This window comes from Gopherus evgoodei, chromosome 1 (genome assembly GCF_007399415.2).
Source record: "Gopherus evgoodei ecotype Sinaloan lineage chromosome 1, rGopEvg1_v1.p, whole genome shotgun sequence".
Lineage (NCBI taxonomy): Eukaryota > Metazoa > Chordata > Testudines > Testudinidae > Gopherus > Gopherus evgoodei.
Window position 1 is genome coordinate 232,584,707 of NC_044322.1, and position 17,886 is coordinate 232,602,592.

Consider the following 17,886-nt stretch of genomic DNA (forward strand, 5'->3'; position numbering starts at 1 on the left):
TCTATTCAAGGATCTGAAAGCATTTTACAAACAATGTAAACTTCACAGTGCATTTCTGAGGGAGGGTATTTTAGCCATTTTCCAGACACTGAGGCACAGAGTGTTGAAATGACTTGTCCAAGGTTAAACAGTGAATGTGAAATTGAAGAACCCAGATCTCCTGCCTTCTAATCCTGTGCTTAAACCACTAGACCATGCTGCTTCCCTCTAAAACAGGTTTTGTCAAGATTAAAAAAAGAAATCCTGAGGGCAGAAAAGTACACACACAAAGAAACTTTGCTACAGAGAAAACTGCTAGACTGCTTCTTCCCACCACCCCCTCTCCCTTCTCTGGAGACTCCCTTCTCTAGATTAATTTTAAGGCAATTTAAACAAAAACAGAGGGAGACAAATCTTTGCCTCCCAGTTATGGGTTTTGCTTTGCGTTCCAATGTGACATTGTAAAATCTCACTCCTTCATTTTTTAAAAACTATTCCTTCATTTAATTGATCAGAGTAGGAGTCCCGTTTATCCCCCGTCCCCAAAAGCAGGGAGCGGGGAGGAGGGGAGGCTCCCAGCCATCCCCAGAAGGACTCTGCTGGTGAAACGTTATTACCATAAGACTCCCTCCTGTCCTATGTATATTGATTTTGCCGGAGGTTGCTAAACAGCTTCCCTGACACATTGTGCAACACCGCATTCGCCGAATTCTTGGCTGTTTGTTTAGCACCCCCTCGTCTTCACTCTGCCGCAGCAGTGGAAACGGGAGTGGGGGAAGGGGAGGATGATATTGCATCAGGCTGAATGGGGAGTGATCTCTGGAGTTTGAGATTCAAACCAAGCCAGCCGCTTTTATATATATATATATATAAATCAATCTCTCTTCTCTCACACACACACACACACACACACACACACACACACACACACACACAGAGCATGGCTGCTCCCTCCCACTACCCCACAAGGGTTAGCGCGGGGAGCTGCCGGTCATCATGGCATCCCGGAGAAGACAGCGAGGCATGGTTGCCTCCACCCAGCTAGAGGGGAAAACGCCGCCGAACTAATAAGCAAGCAGCAGCAGAATTCGAACTGCTGCGACAGGCCAATCAGGGAGTGTATGTAAATGAGCCCCGCTCTAGCCGGTGCAGAGCCACTGCCTGTCGGGCGGGCTCTGGAGCCACTCGCGGCCGCAGCCCGGCTGATCCCACGAGTCCACCTTAAATTTCCCCAATGGCCGCACCGCCGATGGGCTGTTTCCCCCAGCACAGGCTCATTGGGCTCGGCCGACGCCAATCCAGTTTACAACAACAAGCATAACCAGCAGGGGGAAAAAGAAAGAGAGAGAATAACCCACCCCCCCTCCCCCCGCCGCCAAGCGTTCCCTCCTAACGCAACTACAGCGCGATCTGGATTTCAAAAGAAAAACACACACACACGCAACTTTCCAAAGGTGCCTCCCTTGAATCGCCTCCCCAGATCAACCCGCTGATTTTAGAGGTGGAGGAGTGAGGGGGGTAACTTGAAACAACGCCATGATTGTTGCAACAACACTTTTCGAGCTGGGGGGCAGGAGGGGGGTGAGAGGGGACATATTACAATGATGCAATCCTGCCTTCGTCTTTTCTCTGTGTGCTTGTGATTTGCATTTCCCTGCCGGTGCATAGAGGGAAGAGGGGTTTTTTTGGTTGTTTTTCCAAAGGGAGGAAGGTTACTGAGAGGGGAAGATGAATCGTGAGATCACTTTTGAGTGTGTTTTAGTCGTTCCCCCTACCCACACCCCCTTTGGGGGGCACATGTGATCCAGGAGAGAGGGTGCTGCTAACCCACGGAACGGCCCGAAGCATTGCAGATCGGTGCTGAGTTGTTTTTGGAAGACGGTGGGGTTCTGTTTAGAGAGGTCTGGGAGACTCTCCACTCCAAAATTTTGGAGCTATTTTTTTAATTTTATTTTTGAAGCTAGGGTGTGGTGACGGGTCCCAGGTGAAAATGATCGCTCGATAAGTATTCGGTGTAGAGGGCCCCTCCTGCAACGCAAAGCTCTAAACACCGCTTGCCTTTTTGCGGTGCGATATAAAACTTTTTTTTTTTAAATCCTGCACGCCCATCTCGCAAAGTAATCCTGCATCGCGGTGCACCCCGCTCTGCACCCCTGGGAAGGTGCCATCCTCACCCCTCTCCTTGCTTAGGACCGGGCAATTACTCTACTGGGTCGGTGTATCCGGGCTACGGATCCTACGCTATGTACCCCCAAACAGATCCCCACGTGAGCCTGACCCACCTCTGCTTCTCTCTCTTCCCACTCGTTTAAAGTTTTTTTTTAGGCGGGCCGAGGTTTCGCTCGCGCTCTCCCCTGGGTTAGGCTGAGACAGGGAGGAGCCGCTGCCTGTTTATTTCCCATCCATGACCACTTTTGTTCATGGCAAACTCCCTGTTGGTGCTCTTCACCTTAGGGCTATTCTTATCAACTCGGCGTGCGGAGACCTTTTGAACCCCTAAAATTTTGGAGGCGAAAGCAGATTAGGCCATCAGGCGGCTGGATGCCACCCAAAGGCTTGCGGGGAGCGGGATTTGAAACCGATCCCTGGCCGTCAGACAAGGAAAAGCACGGGGGAAACAAACACTGGCCACTCCCTTTCCCCAGACCTGAGACAGTCGCAGTCCTCGGGTGGCATCTGCCCTGATCAAGTACATACGTAGCCGGGGAGTGCGTGCCCTGATTCAGAAGTCGGGGTTTCTTTCAGGCTGGTCGTTCAGCGTTCCGAGTTGTTGTCCTTGGGGAGAAACGGTTCGGTTTTCCTCGCCCGCCTTTAATTACAGGGATAGTGCATACCCTGTGCGCCTGGAGTGTATTTTAAGCGAAGCTAAGGCAGCAAGAGAGGGAAAACCCAGGCATGGTGAAAATAAATAACAGGACATTGCTTAATAGGGGATTTCAGCAAGGGAATTAGACTTTTGAAGTAGGTGCTTCTGCCTCGCTAGAAATTTCACTCGCTGAGATTTAAGGCTTTTTTGTCGCGCATATACGATTTTCAGGGGGCATGGATGTATGCTCAGCTAGATGTTCGGAAAAAATGGTTGTGCTAACACTGTCAATAGCTGATCAACTTGAACAGGCCCAGGCATGAAGCCCTGGCAAATATAGTGTGAACAATAAAACTTTACAGTGCTGTAGGGATTTCCCTGTAAGAAGCTGGCAATGCTTACATAGTGCCTCTCCCCTAGCGCTGAGAGGAAAGTAAGGGGAAACTGAGGCACAGACCTGCTCAAGATATCTGAGAAAGCTCAGAAAAAAACAACCCCTTGAAGAGATGTGAGGTTTTGCTAACCAGTGCTGATTCCATCCCTGGCAATGTAAAATTTGAAAGAGCAATTGTGAAAGAACAACTGATGACATATTTCTAATTACCTTTATTTTTAAATGGTCTTAGATCTACTTCTAAAAGCCTCAGTTTACCTTCTCCTTTACAGTAGATGATTTGCATGCAAGTTGTCTTGTGTTTAATGCTCTTTTCCTGTGGTGATGCAACCTCTTTGGTTTTGTGTCAAAAAGGTTAATAGGAGATAGCAGCCTTACCTGCATTTTACCTGTTGACATAGTTTTGTGCTCCTTTCCCCAGGAAACTGGCTCTCCATAGGAGTTTGTAATGATGCAGCTTAAAATCAGATGGAAAGCATTATCCCTATATGAAACCACTTCTGTTTAGGTCCTAGTTCACCCTATACTGCACACGATTGTGTTGGAGAGAGTAGCCTTAGTAGTGTGACATAGTGACGGTGCTTTGGACAGAGGTGGCATGACTACTTGAGACCCTGATACCACGAACAACCCTCACCATTATGCACATGCTTAACTGTGAGCAGGAAAGTAGGCCCAATGGTTTCAGTGAGACTACTCAGGTGAGTGATGTTGAGTACTTTTATAAGTGTGTGCAAGATCAGGGCCATAGCCATAGATCATAGAATATTTCCTAAGGTTAACGCTCTGTATGGAACAAAACCCGATGTGTTTGCTCTACAAACATGGAGATAACTTAGAAGTACAGGCATACCAAAAGCAAACCCAATTGTGTATTTACTACAGTCAATGTAATTATTAGGGTTTTTTTATATGTGCAGAATCCTTTGATTTTGTTGATTCACTTATTTTGTGTGGACAAAGGAAATGGACATATTTGGTAAGATGCTGTTAATATAAGAGTGTTTTCAGACACAGTATATCAGAACTTGAAAATTCTTAAAATGAGAGTAGGAGAGTAGAGCTGACAGATTCCAGGCATAGATTGTTGAGGGATTTAAGGCCCAGATCCTCAAAGGTATTTAGGCTCCTAACCTTTATTGATTTCAGTGGAAGTTAGGAGCCTAAATACCTTTAAGGATTTGGGCAGTAAGAGCAGCTTGGTCTGACGTACAGTTGGCCAAATTTTGTGCCATCTGATGGCAAGATATGGTCCAGTATTTGAGTATGTTATGAACCAATGTTATTTGGATTAAGATTTCAAAAGTATAGTTTTAAAACAAAATGGTGTGACTCAAGATTCCCCCTTTGAATCAAGAGGTTTAGGGCCTTTGCTCCCAGTTCATCTGAGATAATGCCTATTACTGGTAGAAGTAACAGTAAGTTATGACACATGGCCTGAGGAATGTATATATTTATAATGCTGTATCTTTATTCCTTACTTTTCCCTGTACTTCAGAGGGAAACCTGCTATACTACTTGAAGTAATCTACTTCCTCTTGGGCCAGGTGAAGAATGAAATTGAAACACACAGCAGAGAACTCACTTCATATATATGGCAGTTTTCTTTATTGATTGCTGATGTGAAACAATATCAATTGGCAATTTTTTCTCACGCATTACAAAAAAATATTAAACTTGGCTCAGTCTGCAATCCTTTCAGCACAGCCATATTAATTAACAGAGAACGAAAGAAAAAAAAACGGAAACAAACAAAAAAAATCCTAAAAGTCTACCAAATAGAGCATTTACAAATGCACAAAACATGCCACTTTGGCTTTATGGGGAAAAATATCTTCTTCTAGATTAAAAAAATCTTTTAACATAAATAAGTTAGTATAATTTCTCAGTGTCTTTACAGAGTTATGTACACAGGTACACTTCAAACTTTTTTGTTTTTATTTTTACATACAGATACACAGGCAGTGTAGAAATACTGTTTAAAGATGTAGTGTCCCTTTTCACTCACTCATGAATATCAGTAATCAACAATATTCTGTTTTGGAATATGAACTCTCCAGATTTCATTTGAAAATATCCAGCCAATGTTATGGGTAATAGTTAGAATCAATGGAACTACTCTAAAATTCTTCAGGTTTATCCTAAGAGATTTAAGAAGTTGCAGGACATAAAAATCCTTTTGCTGCTACATAACGGAAACAGAGCTCCCACCTTGTAAGCTTAATGTAATAAGTAGAAATTCACAAGCAGTCTGTAACAGTCTGCTATAGCCAGTGTTAGCATTATGGTGTATTTAAAAAAAAAAAGACATTGTAGACCCCACTTAAAGAGACAATACATCTTTAAATATTTTTTTTTAAAAGAAAACCTCTACACTGCTTCTCTTCATAAATTTCCCTGCTTGCTAGATTGTGAAAGCAAGTTTCAATTGGTCACCCTTTTCCATCCCCTCCGTCCCCCCCCCAAAAAGGTTTATGTGCTACATAAGGTAAAAACTATATACACAGGTAGTACAATGAAGCAAATAAGGAAAAACCTAATTGCACAATGCTACATCCAATGCTTTTAGAGGCAGGTCTTTTAAGAGTGCCTAAAATTTTAGTGTTATTGTTTATTTTTTTGTTTTTTTTTCAGTGCTTGTACAGGATCTCCATCTCATGGAGAATCAACGATATGTATTTTAATTTTATATGTATATATATATATAAAACTTTACATCTTCCTCCCTTCATCAACCACCGACGCATCCGATGAACAAGGAAATGCATATTCTTAACTCCTGTAATGAAAATAAAAAGGGAAGGTATTAGAAGTGCCAAAAGAAATGTGATTACTTTGCTCTACTAGAGATCATGAGACACAAGTCACTATTTAAAAACTAAATCGATCACTGGCATTCTTTGGCCTAATTGTTGGGGATGAAGCGATTTTAAATTGAGTGTGGTGCCAACAAAACTTTTGACCAGTAATCAGTAGTGTATGCGCAGAAGAGGGTATTTCTTTAAAAACAAGGGAAACTCACCTCCACCCTTATGGAGGGCTGCTGATCCACACACATCTTTTTTAAATCCAGCAGGCTTACACAGAGTTGAGACCAAGTGAATACGTTTCCAGAGCTCCCCATATTTCACTTTTGTAAAGTAGTATAAATGCTGTGTTATTAAGCTGTTTTGCAACAAGTCTCATGGCTGACCCAGAGTCACATATTTAAGATTAATGCAAGATTCGTTTGCAACTGATCTATCTTTCTAAACTCAAATGTATTTTGGGTTGCAATAATAAAAATAAACAGCCCAGGGAACTCTCCTCTACGCCACTCCTTTTATTTTTTGTCTGCCGACACCATTAGTTTCCCCTTCAAACACCCAAATAAACAGACAGTAGTAGTACAATTTGCATACACATGCATGCTGACGTGTTCATGGATTGTTTACCCCAGCAGAGCTAATTTGTTTTAACTTCTGCTTTACAGCTTAATCTGTTCTGCACAATTGCAAATCATGTTTGGAAACACTTTCCTTTAATCCCTACTACTTTGAAACCATCTGTAAATGCAGGACCCCCCAGCCCTTACATTTAAAAGAAAAAAACCTCTCATTAACGCAGAGTGCTGACTGTAAATTCCGATTTGTGTGATCCTACAAAAATAAATATAACAAAAAGAATAGTTCTGATATAAATAAAATGCTCAGCTTCTTGATTTACATTCCTTATTTACTTATATGTCTCAGATTAAAGTTTGCTGGTATGTGCAAAGACAATGGGAAAAACCATTAATACTCATCTGAAAGTTTAAAACAGTTTAGAAAGAATGTATCTGAAACTCATTCGTTCTACCAGCATGGTACCAATACAATTGGTAAGAGGATCCTCCTTACTTAAGCGACCCAAATCTTAAACCAGAAGGAAGGTATTGTCTATTAATGGAACAGTAAAAACTCCCTCATTTAGAAGTCCCTCTCCCCTAGCCCCCAAAGTTTAGCATAGTCTTCCTAAAGCATGTTAACAAGATGTATTTAATCTCTAGACTTCTATTTTAAAGCCCTTTTGAAATTCTGTTTTTCAGGCATATTAAAAAAAAGACCAAGTCTACAAAGTTTATTAGATAAACTAATATCGTAGATACTGGAATGGCCTCAGAATGGACCTTTCCATAGTCCTTCAATGCTTTACTCAGTTACACTGGTTTTAAAAAAAACAACCCACCATTGTAATGGGAACCCACCTAAACAGTTTACGTTTGACGTCTTCTTGGGCTGGATTTCTTAGGTGTTTGCTCCACTGAACTGGCACTCGGGGATTCTTCTGAAACCTCTTCTTCTGTTGTGTTGGCTCTTTTAGGTTGAGGAGAAGAATCTAGGAGGGGGAACATTGAAAGAAACAAAAAGAAAAGTGAAAACTTGATATTAAATACATTTGCTGCCAGATGTTTGCGCTGCATGCGGGAACAGGGGACTGGAGGACCCTGAATATTTATGACCCTCAGGGTCAACTATCGAAAGAGATGAAAGAGATGGAGAGGAGGGTTGTTTTTTTGCTTAAATAAAGATACAAGTTTCTTGTTTTGTCCAAAATAGCCTTCTACACTTTGCTTCAGATGTGTTAGGAAACTTGTACTATTTAAAAAAGTCAAAAGGATGCAGAGTTCACATAGCGATTACTACAGTCGCGGGGAGCGGAAGGTGGTGTTAGTCTGTAAGGGCATTTGGCTGCAAATGATCCATGGGCTCCAGAAGCCAATTTAACTTAAGATTCCCAGAAGTACAGACAGTCCTGGGTTTTTAAGCTAAGAGGGGTATATCTGAAAACGCTGTCTGCCAGTAAACCAGTAGAACAGTTTACTGTATACAGGACATGAGCGTGAGCTAACTATCACTGACAAGGATACAGTACAGAAAGCAAAAAGCTTTTGTTTTATAGGAGTACGTTACCATCCGTCGTTGGTCGTTTTCTTTGCCCAGTGCACTGGTCTGCTAAGTCCTTTTGATTTTCAGATACATCAGTTTTTTGCTCTACAGAGTGAGTGTCCTCTGAGATTCCCTGAGAACCGACTACAATCACCGTTGGGCAGTTTCCATTTACATCCCAACTCTCGTGGGTGGCAGATTTGCAAGCGACTTTGGGGGGCCTCGGGGGTCTGAAGTAGAAGTCGGGCGAGCTCCCTTTCTCCACGGCTTGCCACTCGAACCTGCCGGCCAGGGGCTTGTGATTCTGGAAATCAAAATTCCACTTCTTTTGACATGCCTCTTCCATGTCCCTGCAGTGCTTATTTAAGTCCCTGTTTAACTCTTCGTGATTCACGGGCCCAAAGAGGTTCCTGCAAGCTGACGGCTTGGGATACTCCGACTGCCGGGCTTCCATCCGCTCCAGGGTCGGGCTCCCATTCGAAATACGCACGTTTGACATTTCCCCCCACCCTCTTTCTTCTGGCGGCGGTGGTTGTTTTTCTCTTTCGCTACGTGCAAATATTTTCTTCCTTGCCTCCTCTTCTTTTTTTTTTTTTACACTCGATCTCGGCTCCACGAGAAGAGACAACAACAAACACTTGCATAAGACACAGGCCGGGGGGAGAGAACCCCTGATATTCACCAGAAAGCCTGGGGCAGACCAAGTGGACACTGGGGAGAGCGGAGGATGGGGAAAAGCCAAGCCCCCTTTTGCAAGCCCAGTTCCAGGCTGCTGCGAAGCCCGCGGCTCCCCCGATCCAAACTGCGCTCGCAAAACCTCGCCGATGTCAAAGCTGCCGTGTAGTAAAAAAAAAAAAAAAAAGACGACGGAAAAAACAAGAAAAGACGAGCCCTTTTCTCGGTTGCCCAATATGGCGATTGAAGGGAGGCTGACGAAGAAGAAAATGATTGACATTACAAGTCTATTTAAACAGCGGAGGCGATCCATTGGTTAATACGCAGGGCACCGCCCCATCTGTGCGCCTCACCTCTTCCAAACAGCCAGCTCTAAAGGTGGCCCGGCCTCATTTGCCACCTCTCGGCCTCAATACGCTTTCATCGTAATCATTTAAAAAACAAAGCGGGGGGGCGGGGGAGAAAAACCGTTTTGCCTTGTGTCTGTTGTTGGAAGCGGCCCTGCAAAGCTCCCATCTGCCCTGCAGCGAGCTACGCTGGCGGATGCTGAGCGCGGAGCGGCTCTGCAGCGGGGCCGGGAGCGAGCAATGGTGGGGAGGCTAGTTACATTTTGACTTCATTCTTGCAACAAGCGCTTCGCATCCACCCGCGCCAAGTGTTTCGCCCTGGAGACGGGAAGGTCAGGAGTTCACGGCAAGGCGCTGGGGCTGGAAGGGGATCTTGGATTTGAACACACGCGGGGCCGGGAGAGAAGAGCGGGACCCCTCGAGACAACAGCACCCCTTGCCCGCTAGCTAAAGAGGGAGGTGTAAGTAAGGAGGGAGCCAGCAGGGACACCTCCTCCCGAGAAAGAAGCAGGGGCTCCCGCATTCTTCGTGGAGGTTAGGATCGCCGTGAGCTAAGTTAGCCTAGTCTCTGTAATGTGCTTGGGTAATGGGTTAGATGCCCCCAGAATCACACCCACCTCCTCAGTCAGCTACAGCAGATAAGGACTGGTACTGCGTATCTTTAACCCTTTCTGTTCCCTGCCCGTCCCGGATCATAGCCCGTGCCGTCTCCTTCATGCTAAAGGGAGGTCCCATTAACAGGGGTAGAGGGTTCTGCTAGAGCTCCAGACCACATCTGATCCTCCGAGATTAAGAGCGCCCTGGGGGACGCTACCACCAGTCTTTGCTGAAGGAGTTACTCCTTTACCTTTGTAATGGGAACAGAAAGATCCCAGTCTTTGGGGCTGATGGTCACTCTGTGTTCCCTCTATCCTGCACAACACGATATCATTTCACTTTAATTCGATTTTTAATTCTGTGTGCCTATGCACCACCAGATTTGCTGCTTTGGACAAACTAATTTAAGCAGAGAGCCCATACAACAGAGTTTAACTGAAGGAGGGAGAGGATTCAGCTGACCTTGAAGCAACTGGGTTTATTTTACACACGTCTGGGCCCAAGATTTTTAATGGGCTGCTTAAGCTTTCACTATGAACATTCCTTAAGGCAATGATGTAATAAAAATAATAGTCATTTCACAACACCAGGAGTAAGGCTGGGGAAAGGAAGAGGAAAAATAAATCTGGAAAACCCTGTTTTCTCCTTTTGCCGCATTCAATCACAATGATCATTCCCATTTCATGTGACTTATCCAAGGCCTTAGAAGAGAGTTTCAGAGCAGGGAGTTTATAATTTTAGACTTGGTCTGCACTGCACAGTTAAGTTGACAAAAGCTGCCTTGCATTGACCTAACTGTGGAAGTGTCTTCTCTTAGGGTATGTCTACGCTACCCACCAGATTGGCAGGTAGCGATCGGTTTATCAGGGATCGATATATTGTGTCTCATCTAGAAGCGATATATCAATCCCTGAACGTGCTCCTGTCAACTCCAGAACTCTAGCAGGGCTAGTGTCGGTAGCAGAGTCGACAGAGGGAGCCGCGGCCGTCGATCCCGCTCCATGAGGATGGGAGGTAAGTCTAAATAAGATACTTTGACTTCAGCTACGCTCTTCCCGTAGCTGAAGTTGCGTATCTTAGATCGACCCCACCTCCTAGTGTAGACCAGACCTTAAATTTGTCTCCCGCCAACATAAGTACTTCTCTACACTTATTTAGGCCATGTCTACACTTACAAGATTACAGTGGCACAACTGTACCAATATAGCTGTGCTGCTGTAAGATTGCTTGTGTAGCCATGTTATGGCGACAGGAAAGAGCTCTCCTGTTGCCATAATAAAACCAGCTCAATGAGCATAGTAGCTATGTTGGCGGGAAAGCATCTCCCACCGACATAGTGCTGTACATACAAGCACTTATTCTGGCAAAACTTATGTCACTCGGGGATTTTTTTTCACCCCTTGAGCAAGAAAAGTTTTGTTAACATAAGTGCTAGAGTAGACATGGCCTAAATAACACCACTTCTCCAAGCGGATAGAGTCAGTTGATGTAATTAGGTCAATGTAGCACCTACATCGACTGTTATTGGCCTTCAGGAGCTGTCTCACAATGCCCACACTGACGCTACAAGTAATCCTGGTGAGGACATGCACTGCCAACACAAGGAGCCAAGTGTGCGTGCAAACACACAAGTGATTTAATACTATGGTGGCTGTATGCTGACAGCAGTTAAATGGACATAATTTTGTAATGTAGACATGGCCTTAGTTTTCTATCCTGTGCTTGGACCATTATGTCTGATGGGTCTTAATATTGCCAGCCCCAATCATTCAACAAATCGTAAATCAGGCCAATAACCAAAAGACAACCTACACCATGAGATTATCTTAAAAATCATGAGATTTCAATGAAATAATAAAATTGTCTACCTTTTCATTTGCCTTCAGTTTTGTTTTGGTTTTAGCCCTTAATTTTCATTTTCCAACTTCTCTCTGCTACCACAAGTCTAAAAACTTACTTTTAAAATTAAAATTAAAATAAATAAAATTGACATTCTCATAACTTCAGGAGCTTGCCTGGATAAGTTATACGTGAATGGTTATCAGTTGTATGTCCAGCTAGGAACTCAGCATCAGATCTAGCACCTGGTCTATGCTGGAAAAGATCACTAGTTTGACAGCATCAGGGGCTTGCATCAGATTAACTGTTTATTTAGCTAAACTTGGTTCACTTTTCTAGTACAGAGAAGGCCTAAATGAGCCACACACCTCTCAGCCAGAGACCCAAATGGACTGCCGAAAAGCAAGTGTGAGCTTGGGCATTTAAGAGAGACCCTAGAGCAGGGGCCTGCAAACTTTTTGGCCTGAGGGCCACATCGGGTTTCCGAAATTGTATAGAGGGTCAGTTAGGGCAAGCTGTGCCTCCCGAGACAGTCAGGCATGGCCCGGCCCCCACCCTCTATCCTACCCCTCTTGCTTCTCACCCCCTGATGGCCCCCTGGGACTGCTGTCCCATCCAAACCCTCCTTTCCCTGTCCCCTGGCTGCCCCCCGCCACCCCATCCTCTCATTCCTGACTGCCCTCTGGGGACCCTTGCCCCCATTCAACCACCCTGTTCCCTGCCCTCTGAACGCCCTGACCCCTAGCCACACCCCACCCCTACCACCACCCAGAATTCCTCTGCCCTCTATCCAACTACCCCACTTCCTCCTCCCTGACTGCGCTGCCTGGAGCACCGGAGGCTGATGGCACTACAGCCGCGACACCTAGAGCACCAGGACAGGCAGCTGCACGGCCCAGCTGGAGCCAGCCACGCCACCACACAGCAGAGAGCATCGGGTCAGGCCACGTCTCTGCAGCCCTGCCTCCCAGAGCATTGCGGCGGGGCAAGCTGAGGCTGCGGGGGGAGAGGGAACAGCAGAGGAGGGGCTGGGGGCTAGCCTCCTGGGGCAGGAGCGGCCCGTGGGCCATAGTTTGTCCACCTCTGCCCTAGAGTAAACCATCCTAAAAGACGGTGTTGCACTTGCAACATTGGAGGCTGGAACGCTGCAGTCATTTATATCAGTGTAAAGTAGGGATAAAATGACGCCCTTCTAAGGGTATGTCTACACTACCCGCCAGATTGGTGGGTAGTGATCAATCTGTTGGGGATCGATGTATCACCTCTCGTCTAGACATGATACATCAATCCCCAAATGCACTCCCTGGAACTCCACCAGGGCAAGAGGTGGAAGTGGAGTTGACGCGGGAGCCGCGGCTGTCGATCCCGCGCCCTGAGGATGCGAAGTAAGTCGATCTAAGATACGTCAACTTCAGCTCGCTAGTCTTGTAGCTGTAGTTGCATATCTTAGATTGATTCCCCACCCAGTGTAGATCAGGCCTGACTGGAAGTATTTTACACCTGCTTTGTACTGGTATAAAGGACTGTGCTATGTGCAAAAGCAGGGCAGACTCAAGATTAGCCTCAGCAATGCAATCGTTTTCACATGAGAAGACATTCCAAGAGGTATGGGCTAAACACGATTTGGAGCATTCAGCAATTCTTTGGAGAAAATCTGCAGATGATCTGTAGTTATCATGGTCTTTCCTCAAGGAGCAACTCACTCCTTAGCTCACATCCTGCTTAGCATTTTATGATCAGTGTTTGCTGCTGGAGTCAGGCTAAATATTTCTTTCCCCCTTAGAAGAAATAAACCACAACCATTCCACCTTAAATAGTTTAGGCCGTAAGTAGAAAGGCTGTGTCTGGAGCGACCTTGCTATGATCTAAAGTGTTTTGTTTACAGTCAAGCACCCCCTGATTGCTGCAGCAAATAGTGAGAGAGGCAGGCGTCTGCTATAGTAGCAGCAAAGCGTGAAAAACTACTATAGAGCCCCGTAGAAAAGATCTTCAAATATCAGAGCGCCATCCTCCCGCAGAAAGAGGGCACGACAGGCAAAACAGAGCGAGGTTTTCAGATAAATAGTTTGGAGGAGACATGATGTACTTTTTAATCCCGTTCGACGTTCAGTTATGCATCGTGCTGGAAATGATCATCACTGAGTTGTGGGTGGGTGGGGTGTGTGTCAGTTGTAGAAGAAACGAGTCAAAGGCTGGAAGAGAGGATTAAACGAAGAAAAAACTTAGAGAAGAGAAACAGAAAGAAAAGGAATCAGAACAGTTGATCTAGCTAAAGGGCTGATCAGAGCAGTGCTATGATTTTCATGTATCCCCCCATCCTGTACTTTGCTTCTCAGCTCTTACTTGGGCTGCAACATTAGCTGAGCCCCACAATTGTATTCTTACTTTGGGAACTGGTTATGCAAGCTTCCCATCTTCATTTTGCCCCATCCCCCTGACATTTAAGATGGTATTTGCAAAAAACTTAAGCTAGCCGCTTAATATCTTGTGGTTGTGGGGTTGGCTTTTGTTTGTTCGTTTTGTTTTGTTTTTTAAAGTTAATCTAGGAAGTGTGGGTCAGGCTGGGATAATCAAACAGCCACTCTACCGGACACTGTTGCAGTCAGGATGAAGAAAATGGTAAGAGGAGGTGATCTATTTCAGTGGTTTGGACTAAGCTTCTTTTTGATCTATCCAAAGCTGTGAGAGCTCATTATAATTCAAACTCCATTAAAAAGCTATTTGCATGCAAAATGCTACATTTCTGAAGGAATTTGTGGTTAAAGGGTAAGTATAATTCCAGACACAGGCCCCAATAATGCACCTGAGTAGTCCCCCTGAGTTCGATGGTACTATTCACATACATAAAGCTACTTATATACTTAATTGTGTGCAGGATTGGGGCCATAGAGAGTGCATATGTGCTGAATGGTGAGTTGAATTGACCTGCCATATGTAGATTTATTAAAGGAGCCCTTATATGTGTCCATTAGGGGTAGTCTGGGACTAGCTGTTCATGGGTGCGCAAGGTCAGTTAAAGGATGCAAGAAACCTTCTTTTCCATCTCAGTGGTGGGGGGAAAAAGGCACGACTCATATCTTCATTAAAATGGTGTATTACTAACACATTAAAGTCCTAGTTAGAGCTGAGCAGGAAATGGTTTTCCCATCCCACAAACATTTTCAAAGTTTTGAACATTTTTCCCATCTTATGTTGGGATGAAAAGTCAACACCTTGAAAACTGTCCTGAACCAAAATTTTTTGGTTCAAGTCAGTTGACACATTTCATTTTGATAATTTTGAAAGGTTTTGTTTCAGGAATGACCATGTAAAAATGTACTATAATTAGCTTAAATTTTGGAGGAAAAAGGTGTTTTCAACCAGAAAACCAAAATTTTCATTTAATAAAAGTCAAAGTGGCATGGCTCAACAATTTTAAAACTTTTTTTTTTCCAAATTTTTGTTTTAGTCAAGAAATTTGACAGAACCAACTGTCTCCCCTGAAAAGTCTGGTTTGATGAACAGGCTTTTTTCTGTCAAAAGCCTAAGGCACATGAGCTATCCTGAAGCAAAAACACAGTGAAGACCAAACACTTTCATTTTACTGTCAGGTAAACTCACCAAAGTCAATCCCATCCAGGGATATAAGACGTTTACCTCGGTGAGTTTACTTCTTGGTAAAACTAAAGTGCCTGGTCTTCAGTTTGTTTGTGCCTCAGAATAGCTCCTGCACATTAGTTACTCTGAGGTAAAAAAAAACAAAGAGTTTTTTAGCAGTGAAGACAAGCACTAAGTCAAGTGCAATGTGCTTCCAGAAATTCCAGCTTGGATAGTGCATCTCCACACACATCCCCTGAAGGAGCTAATAATATTTTACTATCTCACAGGGATATTGTGAGGACTAACTACTTCACGTTTGCAAAGTGGTTTGAGGATGTAAAGTGCTATATAAGAGCTAAGTGCTAATAATAATGATTCATTATTATTGTTACTATGAGAGTAAACAGTTTTCTAACTATGTGCCCAGTAACCTGGTGCCTTTAAGTAAGTTTCTCAATAGATAAATTATATCCAGTGGAAATGAGTTGTTCTGTTTTTCTACAAAGCCTGAAATGAACTGTTCTGGGAAGGGGATATTATTTTCTAGCAATGTTTTCTCAAGCACAATTCTTTAGGTTCCCAAGTGATGACATATTCTAAACCAATGCTTTTGGCCCGAGATGTACATCTGTGAAAGGGACACTGGCTCCATTTTTTAAAGCCATTCATTAAATAAAAACACCCTATGTCATATGTTATGTTTCTCTGAAATGTTTAAAGTTTTTAGTGCATGAAATCATATGGTGCCTGGATTTTTTCCAGAACACAGCACTAACCTCTAAATCAGTAACTGGACATTGCTGGAAGGGTTTGGTGGGGAGTTTTTTACGTCAGTTTTGTGTTTTGTTTTCTTTCAGTAAATGTTACATCTTTATGTATTAGGCTTTTTCATAAAAGCAGAACTCCATATATGTAATAGTTATTACTGAATCTATCCAAAAGGCACACAAATTACTAACCCCCACAAAAAGACAGGGACAGTTCAGCTAGTGTAATTATCTTAGTTCCAATACCTATTACACCCACTGAGGAACTGCCCCAAAGTTTTTTTCTTTAGCTGTAATAATTGCTTGAGGATCAAGAGGGCTAGAAACATTTTCCTTATATAAATAGGTGAATTGGTTTGGCTGCTTCCTAAACTCTTTTTAGGGGATGATTTTACTCTCTAAAGAACTTTGATTTCAAATTACAGTCCACCTCAGACATCAAAAATTACTGTGTCATCTCTGTGCTAAATGCAATGAATAGGACACTGGACTAGACTGCATTGTATTCCTGGCTTTGCTGTGTCACCTTGAGCAGGTACTTTCAACTCTTCTTGCCTGAGTCCCCTCCCATATTTGTCTGACTTGACTGTTTAGCTGTTTGGGGAACTGTGTTTGTGCACTACCCAGCACAATGGGACCCTAGGTACTAGTGTAATAATAAATAATAATTAATGTAGAGCAGTGCCTCAAACTGCTTATATCTTGCCTGTGTTAATACTAAACCATGCTATGGAATTGCACTGCTTCATGATACAATATTATTAGTGTACTAACATATAACAACATGATATCCCCACATGGTAAATTTTCCCATTTCACTGCAAGTTTCTGGGAATTTAGACAAAATCTAAAAGAAGCAAATCCCTATGATCCGTATGAAAGGTATTTTTAAAAGAAGGGAAGAGGAATTTCTGCATAACCATCTGCTTCCCATTGGAATCCAGTATAATGCTTCTGGGAGCTCTGGGTTGGGCAGAAAATGTCTTTTTTGTTTGTTTGTTTTTAATAAGAAGCTGTCTCTATTAAAGGGACTCTATAAAGGAAAAACAACTGGATTTATATTCTCTTTCTGAAGATTTAAAAAAGCCCTGCTTATTTACATCCCAAAATTTTACCTGAGGGCTCTCATTGGGGGTGGAAAACTCTGTGTGTATGTATGTGTGTGTACAGCTTTTTGACTCTTTTTAGAGTGTTACTACTTCCTCTGTCCTAGCTGTATCCACGTAACCCGAAGCTTCTGTTCAAAGTTGTTTATCTGAAAACCTCAATTAAAAGAATTTGTCACCGTATTGATCATTGGTCTGAAAATAATTTTAAATGTCATTTTCAGCCAAAGTTAGGGTTGCTAGCTTATATCGGTAGTTGATGTGTATGGATGTTCTTGAAAGGTAGACACAAAACAAAAAGAAATTGATAAACACACTGTTGGAAACCCTGGAAATCCAGAGTGAAGATTAAACTCAAAAGAAACCCAAATCTCTGAAAGCATGGAAATTCAATTAGGTAGCCAAACCACCTTAACTCTTCCCCCATGTGATGCCCTGAGAAACTCAGACTACTTTAGCTCAATATTGCCAACTCCAGTATTCAAAAATCGTGAGTCAGCCCCCTCCGCCATCATGAGACTGGCCTAAAATTCAGGAGGGATTTTTTTGTTTGTTTATTGTTTTTTAAATTAAAAATTGGAGTGTTTTGATTTATCTTCTGAACTGTTTTGAGCCTTTAGGGGTCATGTTTTTCATCTTCTCTCTGTAACCAGGAGGGACAGAAACTTACTTTTTATTAATGTAAGCAGAGATTCTCCTGTGATCAAGTCAGTTCAGGAGCTGGGGCTTTCACAAAAATACCAAATATCACAAGACTCATGTTAAAATCACAAAGGTTGCAACAGGGTTATCCGTCCATAGCAAAGAGTTTATTTATCAGTTACCATGAAAACTAAGAGTGTCTTAATTCTTTAGGCCTGATTTTCAAAGATACTGAACACACACAAGTC

General features: G+C 43.3%; 1 protein-coding gene across 1 annotated transcript; it reads right to left on the reverse strand.

Moving 5' to 3' along the window:
• Window positions 1-4,760: 4,760 nt before the first annotated feature.
• CDKN1B (cyclin dependent kinase inhibitor 1B) lies at window positions 4,761-9,029 on the reverse strand. The gene is made up of 3 exons (XM_030539203.1): window positions 8,111-9,029; window positions 7,405-7,535; window positions 4,761-5,957 (listed from the first exon to the last, which is right to left on the reverse strand). Exons 1-2 carry the CDS (start codon window positions 8,583-8,585, stop codon window positions 7,414-7,416), a joined length of 597 nt encoding a protein of 198 aa, XP_030395063.1. The 5' UTR covers window positions 8,586-9,029; the 3' UTR covers window positions 4,761-5,957; window positions 7,405-7,413.
• Window positions 9,030-17,886: the final 8,857 nt, after the last annotated feature.

Bases quoted from the DNA above. Each gene is read 5' to 3' on its own strand.
- CDKN1B (XM_030539203.1), bottom strand. From the start codon at position 8,585: ATGTCAAACGTGCGTATTTCGAATGGGAGCCCGACCCTGGAGCGGATG. The intron at 7,536-8,110 runs GTAACGTACTCC...TCCCCCTCCTAG, and splicing joins AAAACGACCAACGACGGATG to ATTCTTCTCCTCAACCTAAA.